This window comes from Phocoena sinus, chromosome 3 (assembly GCF_008692025.1).
Source record: "Phocoena sinus isolate mPhoSin1 chromosome 3, mPhoSin1.pri, whole genome shotgun sequence".
In the NCBI taxonomy this organism is placed as follows: Eukaryota; Metazoa; Chordata; class Mammalia; order Artiodactyla; family Phocoenidae; genus Phocoena; species Phocoena sinus.
Window position 1 is genome coordinate 9,711,249 of NC_045765.1, and position 20,903 is coordinate 9,732,151.

The following is a 20,903-nucleotide window of genomic DNA, read 5'->3' on the forward strand; positions in this document are numbered from 1 at the left end:
GGCCTAGCTGCTCCATGGCATGTGGGATCTTCCCGGACCGGGGCACGAACCTGTGTCCCCTGCATTTGCAGGCGGGCTCTTAACCACTGCGCCACCAGGGAAGCCCTGGCTGAGGGATTCTTAACCTCTGGCAACAAGGGACATCAGTTCCCAACCACCCACTGGACATTAAGTGGCAGCCTTCAGGACCCCAGCAGAGGTGGGCCTAGGCCAACCTTAGGGGCCCACACTCTCCTCTGCCACTTTACACCATCACTTGGTGCCACCTCCTTCCCTTCAAGAGGTTCAAATCCTGACTTGGCCACTGAAGACCACTGGACAAGCTAGATACCATTTCTGAACCTATTTCTCCTTGACTATAAAGAGAATTAATAGCTTTTGACACTGGCTAATATTAAGAAAATGTGTTTAAAACTGTCCAATAGCTCTGTGTAGTCTTGCTCCTTAATAGGTAAGACGTACATATGCGGCACAGTGTAAAACGGTTGGTACAAGTTGGTGGCTAAGGTGTGGGTTCAAACCCCACCTCTTACTAAATCTCAGTCTCCTCTCATCAAACACAACTGGTACTAGAGCCAAAACTCACCAGTTTGATGCAACGACTCAATGAGTTAATAAGTGAAGTATTTGTAACGGCACTTAGAATAGTTACTCTTTCCCACCTGTTTGGGGTTCTCCGGATAAACAAGGGCCCCTGTAACCTTATGGGACATTCAACCAACACTTGTAGTGGCTGCAAAATGAGCCTCACTTAAGAGTCACCTACCCCAAAAGGAAACACAGGAGGAAGACACAAAACTTAATTTAATAGAAATTTCATTTGTAGTTCTTACATTCTCAGTATGAGCCGAGCTAGAACCCGCTGCCCCACTCGGAACTGGCCCAGTCCTGGGGGCAGGGGAGAAAGGAGAGAGGGAGGTCAGAGCTCAGGGCTTAGGAGCCCCATTCTTCCTCAGTGCTGGGAGGCTGGTGATGCCACCCTCTTCTCCTACCACCCCCCTGTGGGATCCAGGAAGGAGAGCAGATGGAATCTTGGGCCTGGGGCTCCTCCTCCACGCCACACCCCACCCTGAGTCCCCAAGTTGGAGGGGAGCTAAGGGATCTGGGGAGATAAGGGGACAGCAGAAAGCAAAGATGTCAAATCAAGAAAGATGAAGGCCAGGGGTGAGGGGTGAAGGAGGATCAGAGACAAAACACCTGTTAAAAAAAAAAAAAACAAAAAAAAAAAAAAGGGAGGGGGAGAACAAAAACAAAATCCACCCCAAATTGGAACCCGCCTGGAAAAAAATGAAAGTTCTCCAGTCTCACAGAGACATTATTTGGCGCGGCCGGCTCTGCGGCAGGAGCACTCAGGCCTCAGTCCAGCCCTGGAGGCGGCGGCGGCGTGGCCCCTACAGCTCATCCTTGGCCTGGCCAGCGGCAGCGTCTTCCTCGTCCTCTTCCTCTTTCTCGTCCTCATCCTCCTCATCCTCATCCTTGTCCTCCTCCTCTTCCTTGTCTGCCTCCTCCTCTTCCTTGCGCTTCTTCTCCTCCTCCTCCTCCTTTAGCCTCTGCTCTTCGTCTTGCTTGTCCTTCATTTGTTTTTCTGCTGCCTGTGTGCAAACCACACACCTCAGGGCCCGGACTCCCTTGGCAGCCCTGCCCACCCCCAAGCCCAGGACTGGACCCTGGTCCCACCTTCGTAACACCCCATGTCTCGTTGCCAAACTCCTCAGCGTATGCTTCGTCGTTGGTTATGAGGAAGTTGTCAAAGATGGTGCCAGACTTGACCTGTATGGGGCCAGGGAGTAGAGGGGTGGTCGGAAGGATGGTCAGAGGGGATATACCTGTTGGCCTTGGCCTCGAAAAGGTCTCCCGCCCATATTCCCATAACCACTACACAATGCTACAGTTTCATGTTGCAGTTAAAAAACAGGCTGCCTGAGCTTCCCTGGTGGTGCAGTGGTTGAGAGTCCGCTTGCCGATGCAGGGGACGCGGGTTCGTGCCCCGGTCCGGGAAGATCCCACATGCCGCGGAGCAGCTGGGCCCGTGAGCCATGGCCGCTGAGCCTGCGTGTCCGGAGCCTGTGCTCCGCCATGGAAGAGCCCACAGCGGTGAGGGGCCCGCATACGGCAAAAAAAAAAAAAAAAACCCCACAAAAAAACACAGGCTGCCTGGGTTCCAACACCAGCTCTTCCATTTCCTGCCTACATGACCTCAGGCTGGTGACTTCACCTCTCTGCACCTCAGTTTCTTCATCTGTAAAAAGGGGTCTCACTCCCTTCTTTAAATATTTCTCTAGTACCTACTACATGCCAGGCACCATTCTAGGTGCAGAAGGTACATCAGTGCACAGAACAGACAAAAATTCAGTCCCTGTGAACCTAATTTTCTAATGGTACTATGTAACCACCTTCTAGGTTGTTGGGGGCAATAAAATGAGTTGGTTCCCGTAGGTACTTGAAAAAGTACCAAGAAGTTAGTAAGTTCAACTTCAGAATGGGTGCTGTAAGAATGCCATAAGGACAAACCAGGAATTTCTTTAAAAAAAGAAAAAGCACCATTTTGGAGTCAGACCTCCTTTGTCCCTTTCCTCCTGGGTTGACCCTGTGCACTTGAGGTTCTGGGATCCTTCTCTTCCCTCCGTGTCTCACCTGCCATAGATCCAAGCCCAGTACAGCAAAGTTTTCATAGGCGTAGATGTTGCTATCAGGGGAATACTCAGGGTTGTCGATCTCTGGGTGGATCCAAATGCCCTTGTAATCTGGGTTGTCAATCTGTCGGGGCTTCCACTCACCCTGCAGAAGAAGTGAACTGGTGGGTGAGTGGAGATCAGTGCGTTCCCCACTGTGTACCGCCCTACTCAGAACCCCAGGCCCACCTTGTACTCTGGGTTCTGAATCACTGGTGGTTCCCACTCTCCATCCATCTCTTCATCCCAGTCCTCGGGCTTCTTAGCATCGGGGTCAGGAATGTGCTCAGGCTTGTCCCAGTCCTGCAGGTACATTAGGAGGTCAGAGTTGGCCCAGTTGTCCTCCACACCCTCCATGATGGGGAGCCCCTGCCCAAGAACAAACCTCAGGCTTGGAGTCCGTAGGGTCATCAACCTTGGCTCGCTCGTCCCAGTCTTCAGGCTTTGCAGCATCAGGATCCTTTATCTTCTTGGGAGGCAAGAAATCCCAATCGTCCTCCAGGGAGCCTGACTCCACCTGGCTGTTGTCGATCTTTACCTCATAGGTATTATCAGGCCGCACAATCAGCGTGTACAGGTGTGTGAATTCATCGTCCTGAAGGAAGTGGGAGATCAGTGCCCCGCCCACCAGGCTGGCCTCTGAGCCTTCCCTTACAGCCATTTGTCACCACCCCCAGAGCACACCTTGCAACGGATATCCTTGTTGATCAGCACGTTCTTGCCCTTGTAGTTGAAGATGACATGAACCTTCTTGGTGCCAGGACCACAGATGTCCGGGCCTTGATGAGAAGCAGATCCAGTCAGAACTAGAGATTGTCCACCATTATGAACCCCTTCCCACCCATTTATAAAAAGAAAATTTGGTTCTTAAACTCAGGTCTGTTAAGGTGAAAAGACAAAATTCAGATATCTCTAAGGGACCGTGATTAGGGATTTAAAGAAAAAAAAATCAGTGCTCTAGAAGTCAGTATCTTTACTTGCAGAACTAGTAAATGCCTACCTTATAAAATCGCGCAAATTAGCAGTCTTAAATCAACGATAACAATATAGAAAGTTGCTACTAACTGTAACTATTTTCTCAGCTTCTCCTCCAAAGAAATGTTTAACCATTTAAGTGTTTTCTATGATCTTAAGACCACTTTTCATGGGCTATAAAGAACTCATGGGGTTTCAAACTCCCTCTAACTAATCAGAGGTCAGCATCAGGGTGGGGCCCGCTCACCAAACATGATGTTGTATTCAGAGTCTCCATGCATGTCTGTCTGGTCCAGACCATCTGGAAATAGCTTCACGTAGCCGCCCCCACAGTCGATGTTCTGTTCGTGTTTCACGGTGAACTGCACCACCAGTGTATGACCCTTATTGGAGAAGGGCTCGAATCTGGCCGACAGAGCATAAAACCGGGCATCCTGGCTTGTCTGCAGCCCTATCAAGGAACGGTAGTCAGATCACGGCTCAGCAACAACCCCCGGGAGACCCTTAGGATGGGAAATACAGACGACTCTCCCTTCCTCCACCTGTTCTACTTCTAGGGATACCCAAACTGTGTGGTGACTAGGGCTTCCTCCAGGAAGTCCTCCTGGATCTGAGCACCCACCCCTAGGCTCTTACCTTTATCTTTCTCCTGGTCACCGTAGAACTTGCCGGAACTGAGAACGAATTTGCCAAAATCTGGTTTGTGTTTGGATTCGATCCAGCGCTCGGTCCATCCGTCTAAGGGACCAAAGGGGCAGGTCAGAGTAGCGGTGCTGATCACCCCCCACCAAACATCTACCAGGAGCTACAAACTGCTGGGGGCAAGGAAGGAGATTCCCCCTCCCCCCGACTGTCTCCACCCCAACCTCTAGCTTGACATCTCTGGTGGCTTAAAAGATTCTCGGGCGAACCCTAACTCCCGCCGCGGAAGGCCGCCGCGCCCTCCCCGCTCCCCAGGGACGCAGAAGGAAAGATCGCCTGCGGCTCTAGCCCCTGAATACCACTGTGTTGGTCCTCTGAGCAGTAATTACAGGCGACACGCAGATATGGGCTGGGGGGCCAGCCGCGTCGTTAGGACGGCCTCAAGGCGGGACTAGCCGTTACCTCCGTCCAGAAACTGCTCCTTGAAGTAAACGGCGGGTTCAGCGGCGCCCAGGCCAAGAAGGCCGAGCAGCACCAGCACGGGTAGCAGCATGGCGGGCCGAGGGGGCGGCGGCGCGCGGGCCCTTTAAGTCACTGTACCAGCAATAGCTCTGCAGTAGGGACGGACGGTGCCGCCAGCCGTGCGATTTTATAACCGGCCGCCTCTCAAACCAACCTGGTCCGGCCTCTTGGCCCTCCTCTCCCACTTTATCATTGGTCTGTGGCCACAGCTCTGCCTTTCCATTGGGCCCTTGTGGGTTCAGCAAGTTAGGCTGTGCCTCGGAACGCTGGGTTCCCAGATGGCCGATTTCTATTGGCCGCACCGCTGACCAATGAAGGTCGACCACGCGTTGTGGTGGACGCCCACCGGTGGAGTGGGGGCCTTGAGCCCCTCAGGCCAGGTCATGTGACCAGACCTCGGCCCAACCCCGCCCTCGCCCGCTAGCAGCGCTAGAGATCTAGGCGTTTAAAGAATCCGCGCGAGAGCAGGTGCAGCTGCTTAGAGCTAGGGCCCTACTCCAGCATCGACTCCACTTATCCCCTCTACAGGGATGGGTAGGCAAGGTTTTCCTATCCTTTTCTACCCTGAATTTGGGGAACCCCACCACTCCGACCCTCTCTCTCTCCATCTCTTTCTCTCTCTCTCTCTCTCTTAACCCCCGCCCCCCGCCCCGCCAGGATGGGGCAGAGGGCATCGAGCCCTAGGGCTTCACTTCACCCCAGCGCCAGAGCCGTGCAGGCCTGCGGGGGGAGTGCCGGCTCTCTCCTCCGTACGGCCCCTAGTTCCCTGGCAGCCTGTCAGACTGCTGCTGTGTGAGCTGGGGCAAGGCATTTAGCCTCTTTGAAGGCACAGGAGCTCCTGAAAGGCCAAGAGGAGCGACCCCGGCCAGCTGCTGGCCGGCAGAAATGCTTTCAAAGCTTTTAGGGATGTCTGGGACAGAGGGAAGGAAGCCCTGAACGGCTCGAAGTTGTGACTATAGGCTGGGTCTCCTACGGTTGTTCGCCTTATTGCAGCCTGTCCTTTACCCCCCATCCCCTCCTCAGCCGGTAAATGAAAGGGGTCACAGTCTTGTGGTCTCCCACAAACGGCCTGCTTTTGCAATTAAACGGCTAAAGATGAGAGGGCAGGGGGTTCCGTTGGGGAGGGAGAAAATGGGACGGATGGTGGGGAAGATAAGGTCTAAGGGAGGTGGCCAGGACCCCTGACACTAGAGCCTTCTTAGGAAGGCAGAGGCACATGACTGAAAGTAACACACCAGCTCCCTGCCCCTAGGCTGCAGGAAGGAGGAAGGAGAGGTGGGGCTTTCCCAAACTCTGAGCAAATTGGCTCTGGACCTGGGAAGTGGAAGTAAACTGCTGAAGGGGGGGATCCTGGCAAAAGGGTGGGGAGGGGGTGCTTCCCCTCTAGTGGTGGGGACTCAGAAAAGAGAGGAATTAGGAGTCTTGGAGAAGTTGGGGTTCTGCCCCTTCCCCAAGACAGTATCCAGTATTGCCCAACCTGGTCCTCCCCAACGAGGACCCCCCAAGTTTGGGATGACCACTCTAGGCCTTCCACTGACCTTCCCCCCGTCTTCCCGCCCTTCCACCATGTGTCAGGGACACGTGGGCTAGGTGCTGCCTGCCAGAGGGTAGACACTATGCCTGTCTTGTTCACCTCACCATTCCCCCCCGCACCCCACAGTGTCTCCTGCAGCACCAGGCACAGAACAGGCTTAAAACCTACTTGACGTGTGACAGAAGCAAGGAAAGAAGGACTCTTGCTGGAATTAAATAAGCAAAAATGGGGAAAGTGCTTTGAAGCTAAGAAGAGACTTTGAGGGATGCATTCTTAATTTTTATCAGGACCTCACTGTAGGTCCAGCATTGGGGGATATTAGTAACGCCATTTACCACGCTCAAATAACAGTTGTGATGGCTAAATGAGTAGGTGCTTAGAACAGCACCTAACACAGAGTCCACACTCAATTTAGTACCAGCAAGTATTGCATGTGTGTGTGGGTACTATTTCACTTAATTCTCACAGTAACCTGGGCTCATATCATTTCCATCCAAGTGAGGAAACTGAGGCACAGAAAGATTAAGTGATTTGGCTGAGGGACAAAAATGGCAGAACAGGGATTAGAATCTACTTGTGCTGTCTAATGTAGTCTCCACTGGCCACATGTGATTATTGCCTTTTGAAATGCAGCGGCTGTGAAGTAAGCTGTAAGTGGAAAATATACATCAGAATTTGAAGACTTAGTGTGAATAAATAATGTAAAATATTTCACTAGTAGTTTTATATTGTGTTGAAATGATAATGTGGACATTTTAGGTTCTATAAATTCTTCAAATTAATTTCACCCCTTTTGTTTTTAACGTTGCTACTAAAATGTGTAAAATTACATTTCTATCTCGAAATATATTTCTTGTTTTGTTTTGTCTTGGCCAAGCTGCGGCATGCTGACCAGGGATCAAACCCGTGTCCTCTGCAGTGGAATAGTGGAGTCCTAACCACTGGACCACCAGGGAATTCCCAGTATCTTGAATTATATTTCTATAGGACAGCACTGATCTATACTACAAATGATTTTCCTGACATTGGTCTTCTCAGAGCAGGGGTATGGGGAGGAGGGGGCAGGTTCTGGAGTGTTTATAATTTCTGACACTGTCCACCAGCTCCTTGCAGAACCTTGGGCAAGGCATACCACCCTCCAAGCCTCAGTTTTCACATCTGTGAAATGTACATTATATCAGTATCTACATCATACAGTTTTGGGGAAAATGAAGTAAGACACCTGAAGCACTTAGCACTGGGCTGGGCACGGGGGAGAACGTCCATACAGGTTAGCTGCAACCTTGAATATATTATTCAATAATATACTATTATTGAGTCCTTCTCCCCTCTATAAATAGGGTTGGTCCCTACCCAGACTCCCTTTTAAAATTTAAAAGTAGTTGACATCAGGGACTTCCCTGGTGGTGCAATGGTTAGGACGCCATGCTCCCAATGCAAGGGGCCTGGGTTCAATCCCTGGCCAGGGAACTAGATCCCACATGCATGCCGCAACTAAGGAGCCCTGGAGCCACAACTAAGGAGCCCATGTGCTGCAACCAAGGAGCTGGAGAGCTGCAACTTAAGACCCAGTGCAACCAAATAAATAAATAGATTTTTAAAATAATAATAGAAAAAATAAAAGTAGTTGACATCAGCAGGATGACTATAACTGGAGTCCACCACTCACAGCCCTCCTGTGGGGGTAAGAAAGAATCCCCAAGGGAGGACTGGTCTGAGGCCCAGAGAGGGGGAAGTCCAAGGTCACACAGCCCCTGCTGGTGAGGCTGGGTGAAGCTTAAAACAATGCTGTGAGTCTGTCTTTGATGGTATTAATTTGACCTCTCTGGTCAACAAGAAACCACCAGCCCAGCCAGTACCGGGTCCCTAACCCCCTCTTAAGTTCAAGTGACACGCTCAAGATGGCGGCACCCGACCCCTGCAGCATATTCTGCCACACTCAAGATGACGGTGTACGCCCCCCGGCGCCGGTTCCGGTTCCGGTTCCGGTTGTTCTGACCGCCGGTAGGCACACGCCGAGCGCCCAGGGAGCAGTCATGGCAGATGGTCCGGTGGCGGAGGTGCTGCTGCAGCGGCTGGAGGCGGCCGATGGCGGCTTGGACAGCGCTGAACTGGCGGCCGAGCTGGGCGTAGAGCATCAGACCGTGGTGGGCGCCGTGAAGAGCCTGCAGGCGCTGGGTGAGGTGAGCTGGGCCGGTGATGCCGGGCCTCCTCGCTTTTGCACCTGCGGTTCCCTTGCCAGGAGGGCTCTGCCTCCAGGCCAGATTATCTCAGGCCTGGTTAGGAGTAATTGTATGTGTCCCGCCCACGGTGCGCAGGCGGGGAGTCAGGAACGAGTGAGGGCCCCGGGGTACGGATGTTCCTCATGCAGTAAACGTCCGTTGAGGCATGATCAGTGTTGAGGGGGTGGAGAGGAGAATGGTGGACCAGAAAGACGCAGTCGCCGCCTTCACGCAGGCTGCGGTATAATGAATATACTCAAGTGACCGGAGTGATGGAGGAAGCACGGGGAACCCAGAGGTGTTAGCAGACCCAGCCTTGAGGATCAGGGAGAGTATCCCAAAGGAGCTGACAGCTGAGTCGGGTTTCTGCATTGAGTAGAAAAGCCACGGCACTTTAAGGATCAGTGGGGTAGGGAGGTGGCACAAGTGGTGAGAGAGACCCAGCAGAGCCAGATTCTGCGAGGCCTTGTAGGTCTTTGTCTCACAGGGGTACTGGGGGGCCATGGCAGGAGCTAGAGCCAATGAGATGTGTGTACTGCCTACATCACTCTTGGAAAGGATCGGTGCGGGCAGGACTGGAGGCAAGGGGACAGTGGCAGAGACTGGCACATCCCCAAACTACAGGGTATGGTCCCTGGCTGTAGGGAGGCAGCTGGAATGGAGAAGGGATTCAGGTGAAGGAATGAAATAAGGTTCATGGAAATGTAGGGGTAGCTCGGATGAAGCCCAGCCTTCTGACTTGGACAAGGGAAGGGTGATGGAGCCAGAGGGGGAGGTTGCTGACCGACCCGTGGGTCACCCAGCAGGCTGGATCCATGAGGCTAGGACTCAAAAAACATAGCTGAAAACATCAAGCTTACATGATGTGCCCTGCTCTGGCCTCAGATACATTCCTCATCCAATCTTTGATGTGACCTTCAGTTGATGGCACTGTTAATTATCCCCATATTGCAGATGTGACAACTTCTAAGCACTGGTCAGAATCTTGATCATTGTCACTAGAAGGAACAGGCAAACCTGGATTTGAAGCCCGAGGTCGTCAGTGCAGAAAGGGATTGAAGCTATGGTGTATGGGATGACAGTACCTTGATTGATGTGAGTGACATTTGTGTAGGCTACTGAGGGTTAAGTGTTGGCGGTTTAATGTGGTTCATTGTAAGGATGATGACGATGATATTAATGTAGTAGTAGTTATATTTATGCAGCATTTGCTGCATACTAAGTGCTCTGCATCCTTTCTGTGTATTAATTTAGTTACTCAAAGCAACTCTCTGAGGTAGAGCCCACCACACCCTTCTCTCATGGATAAGAAAATTTGCTCAGGGACGTTAAGCAACTTTCCCAAGGTCACACAGCAAGAGAGGAGCAGAGCTAGGAATTAGAACGAAAGGGGAGCCTAGGGTTCCTGTGTGTAATGTGGGCAGCCTGGGTTCTTCTCTGACATCTGGCTACACTGAGATGCATGTAAGTGTGGAAATAAATCATTTCACCCGAGACTTTAAAAAAATCTTTCCCAGGTTCAAAAGTGATAGGATTTGTTCTTTGCCAGGCAGGTAATACCCTCAGTACTTGACCTCACCCTGGGAGGTGTGAATCATTTTTGTCATTTTTCCCGTGTCACAAAAGATCTACTGAGGCTCAACGAGGCGAGATCACTCCGCTGGGAAGTGGTACAGCTGAGAGGCAAAGCTGGCATCACAGGCTGTTCTTTGACCCGCGTCCCCAGTGCTGCGGCAAGGGGGTGCCTGGATCTGAACCCTGTCCCTGCCCGTGTCCCCCTGTTTTCCTACAGATAATCGAGGCTGAGCTGCGTTCCACCAAGCGCTGGGAGCTTACCACTGAGGGCGAGGAGATTGCCCGGGAAGGCAGCCATGAGGCCCGGGTGTTTCGCAGCGTCCCCCCAGAGGGCCTGCCCCAGAGCGAGCTCATGGTAGGAGTCTGAGTGGGCAGGGCCTAGGGAGGTGTTGGGATGAGGGCGACCCTTGTGTCCCCCTCACTGCAGCCTTGCTCCCACAGCGACTGCCCAGTGGCAAGGTGGGCTTCAGCAAGGCCATGTCCAACAAGTGGATCCGAGTGGACAAGAGTGCTGCCGACGGGCCCCGGGTGTTCAGAGTGGTGAGTCCCTGCCGGGCGGTGGTTGGACAAGTAGTCGGACAGTTGGGCCCCCTGCCCTCACGGCCCCTCACGCCCATCACTGTGGCAGGTGGATAGCGTGGAGGATGAGGTGCAGCGGCGGCTCCAGCTGGTCCAGGGTGGACAGGCCGAGAAGCTGGGAGAGAAGGAGAGGAGCGAGCTCAGGAAGAGGAAGCTGCTGACTGAAGTGTGAGTGGGTGCCGCCCCCCAGGCTCACACCTGTGTCACCTGCATGGCCCTGGAGCTGAAGGGGAGCCATTCTGCCCACACTGGGCCAGGGTGCTATCAGTCTCCTCCCAGCCTCCTTTCACACTGTGGTTGTTGAGCACACATGCCAGGCTCATGCCGTGTCAGGGCCTTTGCCTCTGTTGTGCCTTCTGCTGAGAAAGAGCTTCCTGCTCTTCTTAAAGCAAGTTCTGACATCAAACCTCTGCTCATGTGTCACCTTAGAGAGGCCACCCTGACACCCTTTCCTCCCTTCAAATTGCATAAAAGTTCCTCACTCCCGGCTTCCATCCCTTGTGCCCTGTTGACTTCCTTTACAGTCCTAAGCACTGTCTGAAAGTTTATGACTGCTGGGACCTGGACAGGCTGGGGGCTCTGCCCTCACAGAGCTGACGACTCTTTGAGCAGACGTAGCAGTGGCCTAGCAGTTATAAGAACGCAAACTGGGAATTCCCTGGTGGTCCAGTGGTTAGGACTCTGAGCTTCCACCACAGGAGGCCTGGGTTCGATCCCTGGTTGGGGAACTAATATCCCACGTGCTGCATGGTGTGGCCAAAAGAAAAAAAAAAAAAAAAGACTGGAACGGGGCTGCCTGATTCAAGTCCCAGCTCTGTCATATGCTAGCTGTGTGACCTTGACCAAGTCACCTGATCTGTCCAAGCTTCTGTTTATGCCTGTGTAAAATGGCTCCTTTTCACACAGGATTATGGGGTGATTTTATGGAGCAGAGCCTAGTGTGGAGTAAACTCTCTAAACTTGACCTATTATTATCACTCCCAGCTATATGCCTAGTGCTTTGAACAGACCCTGGTACACATTAGGTTCTCAGTAAATGTTTGTTGAATGAGTAACTGCATGAACATAGGGATGTAGGTCGGGGCCAGCTAAGAGGATTCCGGAGATGGTAAGTGTCAGGAAGGAAATACAGCAGAATGACTTGGTGGGTGACTTTGGGGTCAGGATCAGATGGGAGGTCAAGGGAAACCACTTGGAGGAGGTAACAGCGTTGTCCTCTGGCCTCAGGAACCTGAAGACCTACTGGGTGAGCAAAGGCAGTGCCTTTAGCACCAGCATCTCCAAGCAGGAAACAGAGCTGAGCCCAGAGATGATCTCCAGGTAGGGGGTAGCCCCAGAGTTGGGGGCCGATGGGGGTGTGGTAGGCAGCCCCCACCAGACCCATGTACCCTGCATCCCCCCATAGTGGCTCTTGGCGGGATCGGCCCTTCAAGCCCTACAATTTCTCGGCCCATGGCGTCCTCCCTGACAGCGGCCACCTGCACCCCCTGCTCAAGGTCCGCACCCAGTTCCGGCAGATCTTCCTGGAGATGGGGTAAGCATGGGGCCAGGGGTGGGGCTAGCCCACCTGCTTGGCACAGGCAGGGCAGTCAGGCTGTGTCTCCCACCAGGTTCACCGAGATGCCGACCGACAGTTACATTGAGAGCTCCTTCTGGAACTTTGACGCACTCTTCCAGCCCCAGCAGCACCCAGCACGGGACCAGCATGACACCTTCTTCCTGCGAGGTGGGTGGGCCCCGCTGCACCATCAGAGGTGCCAGGACTGGACAGAGCCTTTTGGGGTGGCATACCGTTTTACAGGATAAACTCCATCCTCCTCAGTGTGGCCGACAAACGTGTGTGAGCTGCTATCATCAACTTCTGTTACCTTCTTCCACCTCCCCTCCTGCCCACCTCAGGGCCTTTGCCCGTGCTGTGGCTTCTGCCGAGAACTGTCTTCTCCCAGGTCTTCATGGCAGGCTCTGGCATGAAGCTTCTGTTCACATATCACCTCAGAGAGCCCACCCTGACATGCCCTTGTCCCCCCAAGTTCTGAAAGCTCCTCACTGCTAGTCTTCAACATTGCTTCCCAGTTCTTTCTTTCTTCCACAGTCCTTAGTACTCTCTGAAATTGAATGACTTTCCAAAATGGTGGTTGTTTCCCCCACCAGCAGGGCAGATGAGGCTGTTGGGTGCCTGTTACCTGGCCGGGAGCAACAGCGCCATTGTCATCATTTCAGCATCCAAAACTTGCTGAGCCGTGGGACTTCCCTGGTGGTCCAGTGGTTAGGGCTCTCCGCTTCCACTGCAGGGGGCCGCAGGTTTGATCCCTTGTCAGGGAAGTTCCACATGCCACGTAGTGTGGCCAAAAAAAAGAAAAAAAAAATATATAAAACTTACTGAGCTGTCACCGTCCTAATCTCTCCACCAACTATAGGAAGTAGACCGTTAGCCCTGTTTTGCAAATGAGGAAATTAGGTCTCAGAGAGGGGACATCACTTGCCCAGGGTCACAGCTTATAGGCGGTGGGCCTGGGATTTGATGTCAGGCTTTTAAGATGCACTAAAATTGTGTCTCTGGAAGGGAGTCATAAGAACTTGCACATTCGCTCAGCATATGACTGAGCTCCTGTGTGCCAAAGTCTCTGTGAAACACCTGGGTCACAGCCATGAATGAGACAGAAATCCTTGCCCTGATGAGACCCGCATATCCTGGTTGGGTGAGATATGCATTTAATCCTAAGTAAGCTGTAAACACGGCAATGAAAGATGGCAGTAAATGTGATGGGGGAATTGACGTTATGTTGGTGGGGGAGCACGCTGTCAATTTAAATTAAAGGCCGCGGGCTTCCCTGGTGGCGCAGTGGTTAAGAATCCGCCTGCCCATGCAGGGGACACGGGTTCGAGCCCTGGTGCAGGAAGATCCCGCATGCCGCGGAGCTACTAAGCCCGTGCACCATGACTACTAAACCTGTGCTCTAGAGCCCACGAGCCACAACTACTGAAGCCCACATGCCCAGAGCCCGTGCTCCACAACAAGAGAAGCCACCGCAATGAGAAGCCCGCGCACTACAACGAAGAGTAGCCCCCGCTCGCCACAGCTAGAGAAAGCCTGCACACAGCAATAAGACCCAATGCAGCCAAAAATAAATAAAATAAATAAATTTATTTTAAATTAATTAGATAAAGGCTGCTTGGGACTTCCCTGGTGGCGCAGTGGTTAAGATTCTGCCTGCCAACGCAGGGGACACGGGTTCAATGCCTGGTCCGGGAAGATCCCACATGCCGCTGAGCAACTAAGCCCGTGCGCCACAACTACTGAGCCTGCACTCTAGAGCTTGCAAGCCACAACTACTGAGCCTGCATTGCCACAACTACTGAAGCCCGTGCGTCTAGAGCCCGTGCTCTGCAACAAGAGAAGCCACCGCAATGAGAAGCCCGTGCACCGCAACGAAGAGTAGCCCCCGCTCGCCGCAGCTAGAGAAAGCCCACGCACAGCAATGAAGACGCAACGCAGCCAAAAATAAATTAATTTAAAAAAAAAAGTCTCCGTGCTCCCAATGCAGCGGGCCCGGGTTCAGTCCCTGGTGAGGGAACTAGATCCCACGTGCATGCCGCAACTAAGAGCTTGCATGCTGCAACTAAGGAGCTGGTGAGCCACAACTAAGAGGCACACCTGCCGCAACTAAGGAGCATGCCTGCTGCAACCAAGACCTGATGCAACCAAATAAATAAATTTTTTTTTTTTTTTTGCGGTACGCGGGCCTCTCACTGTCGTGGCCTCTCCCGTTGTGGAGCACAGGCTCCGGACGCGCAGGCTCAGCGGCCATGGCTTACGGGCCCAGCCGCTCCGCGGCATGTGGGATCTTCCCGGACCGGGGCACAAACCCACGTCCCCTGCATCGGCAGGCGGACTCTCAACCACTGCACCACCAGGGAAGCCCCAATAAAATATTTTTAAAAATAAAATAAAATGAAGGCTGCTTAAGCAAAGATGGAAGGAGGTCAGGGAGGGAGCTATGCCTGGGGAAGGAAAGTTCCAGGCAAAGGGAATGGCCAGTGCAAAGGCCCTGAGGCTGGCACATGCCTGGTGTGCTCACAGATCAGCAGGGAAGCCCTGTGGCTGGAGGAACTGATCAGTTAGGAGTGGGAGGAGAGAATTCCCCAGCAGTCCAGTGGTTAGGACTCTGCGCTTTCACTGCCTAGGGCACAGGTTCAATCCCTGGTCGGGGAACTAAGTCCTGTGCAGGATGGCCAAAAAAAAAAGAGGAAATGGGACCACGGAAGGTTCTGGGCAGAGGAGAGTTGTGACTGAGGTGTTCCCAGGTACCCTCTGGCAGCTGTGGAGGGCGGGGGAGGGAGCTGCCTGTGTCACTATCTGTTTTCAGGGCGGTGGCTATTTGAGAAATGCTCCTTGACTGACCAGATGTTGCTCTGTCCTGCCCAGATCCAGCCCAGGCCCAGCAGCTCCCAATGGACTACGTCCATCGCGTCAAGCGGACCCACTCTCAAGGCGGCTACGGCTCACAGGGGTAAGGCAGGACCCAGGACTTTGGGTCCTGGGCAGGACACCCAGGGGTGTCGGGGGAAAGAGGTTGGGGGCCGTGAGCTGCATCATGGACTTCCTGTATGTCCCTCTGAAGGTACAAATACAACTGGAAACTGGACGAGGCTCGGAAAAACCTACTGCGCACCCACACCACGTCGGCCAGCGCCCGCGCCCTCTACCGCCTGGCCCAGAAGGTGTGGCAGGGCTTGGGCAGCGTTGGAGGGGCCAGGGCTGACATCCTGACCTTCTCACCCATGCCCGGGCTTGGCCTGCCTCTCATCTCTAGAAGCCCTTCACAGCGGCCAAATACTTCTCCATTGATCGTGTGTTCCGGAATGAGACCCTAGATGCCACGCACCTGGCCGAGTTCCACCAGATCGAGGGCGTCGTGGCTGACCACGGCCTCACGCTAGGCCACCTCATGGGTGTCCTGCGGGAGTTCTTCACCAAGCTGGGTGAGCAGGCGGGCTGGGGTGGGCAAGCAGGAGGATGCCTTGGTCGTCAGCCTGACCCTCCCCCTTTGCCCCTCTCCTCCCCCTTTGCCCCACCCCCAACCCCACTCTGTTTGGCTGCCTCCCCACCCAGGTATCACCCAGCTGCGTTTCAAGCCGACCTACAACCCTTACACCGAGCCCAGCATGGAAGTGTTCAGCTACCATCAAGGTCAGGGTGGAACCCAGTACTGGGACAGGGAGGGAGGTCTCAGGCTGCCCATGGCTCAGCCCAGGTCCCCGTCACTGCCAAGCCCACACCCCACCTCCCAAGCTAACTGCCAGGCCCAGTATCACCCACACAAGCCGCCCCATCGTTCTCTTGCCTTCACAGGCCTGAAGAAGTGGGTGGAGGTTGGAAACTCTGGGATCTTCCGCCCCGAGATGCTGCTGCCCATGGGGCTCCCTGAGAATGTGTCAGTCATTGCCTGGGGCCTCTCCCTTGAGCGGTGAGTACCCAAACCACTTAGGGTATTGGCTGCCTTACTCAGGTGGCTTGCCAGGCATGGGGGCCTGCAGACTTTCAGCCCCATTCATTCGTTCATTCATTTGAGAAACGCTTAGTGAGCACCTGCTGTGTACTGAGTCCTGTGCTGTGATTATGACATACACATCTCTACTTCCATGAAGCCAGGGGTGCTAGTGGAACACAGAGGATGATAATTAGTGAGATAAATAACTCAACAAGTAAAGCTTAAAGTATGTCTAAAAGCAGTGTTATAGAGAAAACACAGCAGGGAGGGCTAAGGAGATGCCAGGGAAGGCCTCTCAGAGGAGGTGGCATCTGAGCAAAGACTGAAGGTGGGTGAATTGGTAAGCCGTGAGGATATCTGGGGAATGGCGTTCCAGGCAGAGGGAATAGCCAGTGCAAAGGCCCTGAGGCTGGAGCGGGCCTGCTGTGTTTGGAGAACACTAAGAAGGCCAGTGTGGTTGGAGGGAATGAGTGAGTGAAGGTGGCGAATGGGAGGAGATGAGGGTGGGGAGGTGACAGGACATATTGAGCAGGGCCTTTTGAGCCCCAGGAAGGACTTGGGCTTTTACTCAAGGAAGGTGATAAGAGAGGTTCTGATCAGAAGAGAGCATGACCTGACCTCGTGTTAAACCATGTCATGTCCCCCCTCCCAAGCCCGACAATGATCAAATACGGCATCAACAATATCCGGGAGCTGGTGGGCCACAAGGTGAACCTGCAGATGGTGTACGACAGTCCCCTGTGCCGCCTAGATGCCGAACGGGGGCCCCCGTCGACACAGGAGGCCGCATGACACGAACCGCCCTGGATAGGCCGCCTTCCCCAAGACCCTGCTGCCCTTTGCATCCCTGCCAGTGACCCCCTTGTACTTACGAGGCCTCTGTGAGGCCAGTCCCCCTGCCCCTGGTATCTCCTCTTCCCCACTGGCCCCAGGGTCCCAGGGACAGGGGAGCGGGTAGCAGGTTCATTCTGTTGTCCACCTGTGAGGGTGGGCCTTGGGGAGCCCTGCAGACCAGCTGCTGGCTAATAAAGTGGGCACTTGCCCTCATCTGGTGCCTTTCCTTAGGGGTGGAGGGGTGCTGGAGCCCCGGGTGTGAGGCGTGGTGGGTTGGAGGTCTTGGATCTTCAGGAACCCCTGGCCAGCCTGAGCCAGATCCCACCAGGGAAGACTAGCTCCATCAGGCATTTACTGATATACCTCCTGGTGCCAGGTCTCTTCTAGGTGAAGGGAACAGAACCCCCTACCCTTGTGGAAGGGGCATTTGGGAAGGGGAGGCCAAGGCGGGCGTCGGGGCCCCAGGAGCCAGCATTCCCACCAACTGGGAGCCAGCATTGGTGGGGTGGGGCGTATAGCAAGCTAAGCCTTTAAAGCTGCCCTTTTTGTTTTTTTAAGAGCAGTTTTAGGTTCATAGCAAAATTGAGTGGAAGGTAAAGGGATTTCCTATAAACCCCCTGCCTTGACACATCATAATGACCCAAAGTCCATAGTTTACATTACAGTTGATTCCCTGTGTTGTATGTAGGTTCGGACAAACATATGATGACGTGTATTCATTCATTATTATGGTATCATAGAGAGTATTTTCACTGCTCTGAAAGTCCTCTGTGCTCCACACATTCATCCCTTTCTCCTCCCCCTAAAATACTACTCTTAAAAAAAAAAAACTCTCAAGGATTTCAAATGAGCCCAGAATAGAGATGAATGAGTAGGATAAAGCTCCATGAACTCACCACTCACACTGAACAGTGAGCAGCATCTCACACCTGTTTCTATGGGAATATTTCAAAGCCAATCCAAGTCACCACGTCGCTCAGCCCAGATCTTCAGGGGCAGCACGCTTTTGGAAACATAGACAATTTTTTATGTAACCATGAGGCCACTTTTATACCCAGGGCAGTTGGCAGTCAGCTGAGACCATGGGTTTTGCTGGTCCCAGGGCCTGGGGGCACCAATCTTCCAAGGCTCCTCACTCAAATCTTTTGTTTATTTATAATTAAATAATCCAGGAATACAGAAAAATACTCCTTCATTCAATAAATGTACACCTTTACTTTTTTAATTTTTTTTTTTGAGGTATGGTTGATTTGCAATGCTGTGCCAATCTCTGCTGTACAGTGAAGTGACCCAGTTATACACATACAGACATTCTTTTTTAGTATTTTTTTGTTTGTTTGTTTGTTTTTTTGCGGTACGCGGGCCTCTCACTGTTGCAGCCCCTCCCGTTGCAGAGCACAGGCTCTGGATGCGCAGGCTCAGCGGCCATGGCTCACGGGCCCAGCCGCTTCGCGGCATGTGGGATCTTCCCGGACCGGGGCACGAACCCGCGTTCCCTGCATCGGCAGGCGGACTCTCAACCACTGCGCCACCAAGGAAGCCCTCTTTTTTTATTTTTATTCTTTTCCAGTTTGGTTTATCACAGGATATTCAATATAGCTTCCTGTGCTATACATTAGGACCTTGTTGTCCATTTGTTCTAACTGTAATAGTTTGAAACGTGCATCTCTTAAGTGCCAGCAGTGTTCATGAGCTGAAGACCCAGCAGTGGGCAAAGCTGGCTCAGGTCCCTGCCTTCAGGAGCTGACGTGGGGTGGGGGTGGGGAGGGACCTGGGGAGGCATGAGAGACAGGATGAACAGATAAAGAAATGGGGGAGGGGTAGAAGCCATGTAAAAAGTAAAGGCTGGTGAGGGTGAAGCATGTATAATATGAAGCATAATACAGTAAGCACCCAAGAATCCACCCCTAGTTCATTCGAATCTGAGCATAGATTATATTTGCTTTGATCTTTGACTTTTTGGATCTGTACGACTAATGGTTTGAAGACCCTATGAGCTTGTCCTAGTTTCTTTTGCCCCCAGCCCACTAAGGTTGCTGCCTCCTGAATTTGGTATTTATTATTCTCATGTGCTTTTAAACTGTTGCTACTTAACATGTGTCACTTTAACAAGACACGGTTTCAATTTGCATGGTTTCGAATGTTACACAGACTGTGCACCATAAAAATCATCCTGCATCTTCTGTGTTGCCTTTGTTTTGGTTTGGTGCCAGTGTGTTTGTGTATGCATGCTTAAAAGTAAGTCTGAGGGGCTTCCCTGGTGGCGCAGTGGTTGAGAGTCCGCCTGCCAATGCAGGGGACACGGGTTCATGCCCCGGTCCGGGAAGATCCCACATGCCGCGGAGCGGCTGGGCCCGTGAGCCGTGGCCGCTGAGCCTGCGCATCCGGAGACTGTGCTCCGCAACGGGAAAGGCCACAGCAGTGAGAGGCCTGCGTACCAAAAAAAAAAAAAAAAGATTTTTCCCAGTAGATAATCCTCAAATCTTTAAATCTGATGCTGCAGGAAGATGCATCTCACTTAACTTGTAGCTTTGCCACAAGATACTGTTAGCCACTGTTTATTAAACTCTTAATGTGTTCCAAATGTTTATCCCTGAAACCCTTATAATAGTCTCATGTTTTAGATTTTATCACCTTGCTATTTGACAAAGATGGGTTTTGAGAGTGAGTGGCAGTTTAATGATCACCCCCATTGGTAAGAGCCCAGATTGAAACCCAGTTCTCCAGAACGTAGGTGTTAAGGTGTGTGCTCTAGTGTGTGGCCAGGGACAGAGCCCTGCACAGAAGGGCTGAGCGATGTGAGCAGATTCCCACTGTCTCCCTTTTGTGAGCAATGTGACAGGTGTCCCGAAAAGGAGCTCCATCTCCTTCCCAGTCAGTTGGGACGAAGTCCCAACCCTTCATCCTTCACCCACTGCTTCCCCCCAGCCCTGCTCACGCCACCAGGCCTGGCTACTCCTCAAAGGCACTGAGCTTGCTCAGACCTCAGGGCCTTTGGCCAACCATTTCAAATCCTTTGCCTTTTTTTTTTTTTTTGCGGTACGCGGGCCTCTCACTGTTGGTGGCCTCTCCCGTTGCGGAGCACAGGCTCCGGATGCGCAGGCTCAATGGCCATGGCTCACGGACCCAGCTGCTCCGCGGCATGTGGGATCTTCCCGGACCGGGACGTGAACCCGTGTCCCCTGCATCGGCAGGCGGACTCTCAACCACTGCGCCACCATGGAAGTCCCCTTTGCCCATTTTTTAACTGGGGTTTTTCTGTCTCACTGAGTTGCAAGAGGTCTTTGTAGATACTGGATACAAGTTAAATACTTTCTCCCAGTCTGTGGCTCCTTGTGTGCCAATTACTATTATTGTTGTCACTATTAATTCATTACTGTTATTACTACTCTTATTATTAAGGGGTATGGGCCCAACCCTTAAGGGCCAGGCCCCCATGCTTTCAAGGAGCTTCTGGTTTTGGAGTGCAGGTAACTGATTCAAGGTGGTAACTGCATGAACTTTTTCACTGAGGGCAATAGGTCGTAATCAAGGGACAGCAAAGGTCAGAATTTTTTATTGGAAAGACCTCCGGGCAGAGCAGATGAACGGTTCTCACCATTCCCCTACTGACCTTGGGCCCTGGAACCTCACACATGCGCACACGCGCGCTCAGCGACCACAGGCTCGTCCCGGCGGTGCCGGCTGCGCGCGCAGCCCCTAGACAGCCCAACCGCCACTTAACGGCCGCCCCCGCCCCGCTGCGCGCGCAAGTTCCCAGAAAGAGGCGGGGCCAGGAGTGCGCACCGCTGCCCATCTTGGGGGCGGGGCATTCCGGGGGCGGGGGAGGCGCGTGCGCAGAGGGCGCGAACAAGAA

The 20,903-nt window shown here is 52.9% G+C and overlaps 2 protein-coding genes across 4 annotated transcripts; one reads left to right on the top strand and one right to left on the bottom strand.

The window, feature by feature from the left end:
- Positions 1 to 786: 786 nt before the first annotated feature.
- Positions 787 to 4,922, bottom strand: CALR (calreticulin). 3 transcript variants are annotated; one of them, XM_032628496.1, is made up of 10 exons: positions 4,752 to 4,921; positions 4,284 to 4,385; positions 3,895 to 4,098; positions 3,357 to 3,451; positions 3,058 to 3,267; positions 2,862 to 2,975; positions 2,635 to 2,778; positions 1,678 to 1,770; positions 1,503 to 1,592; positions 787 to 1,044 (listed from the first exon to the last, which is right to left on the bottom strand). In XM_032628496.1, exons 1-10 carry the CDS (start codon positions 4,840 to 4,842, stop codon positions 934 to 936), a joined length of 1,254 nt encoding a protein of 417 aa, XP_032484387.1. In that variant the 5' UTR covers positions 4,843 to 4,921; the 3' UTR covers positions 787 to 933. The 3 variants fall into 3 exon arrangements, with proteins under 3 accessions (XP_032484387.1, XP_032484386.1, XP_032484388.1); XM_032628495.1 differs by having other exon boundaries at positions 787 to 1,592; positions 4,752 to 4,920; XM_032628497.1 differs by having other exon boundaries at positions 787 to 1,770; positions 3,357 to 3,395; positions 4,058 to 4,098; positions 4,752 to 4,922.
- A 3,420-nt stretch (positions 4,923 to 8,342) lies between these two features.
- FARSA (phenylalanyl-tRNA synthetase subunit alpha) lies at positions 8,343 to 19,225 on the top strand. The gene is made up of 13 exons (XM_032628758.1): positions 8,343 to 8,528; positions 10,360 to 10,497; positions 10,584 to 10,682; positions 10,771 to 10,889; positions 11,949 to 12,041; positions 12,127 to 12,255; positions 12,332 to 12,447; positions 15,148 to 15,232; positions 15,344 to 15,443; positions 15,536 to 15,704; positions 15,835 to 15,912; positions 16,075 to 16,189; positions 16,867 to 19,225. The coding sequence occupies exons 1-13, from the start codon at positions 8,382 to 8,384 to the stop codon at positions 17,003 to 17,005; spliced, it is 1,527 nt and encodes a 508-aa protein (XP_032484649.1). The 5' UTR covers positions 8,343 to 8,381; the 3' UTR covers positions 17,006 to 19,225.
- The last annotated feature ends 1,678 nt before the right edge of the window (positions 19,226 to 20,903 follow it).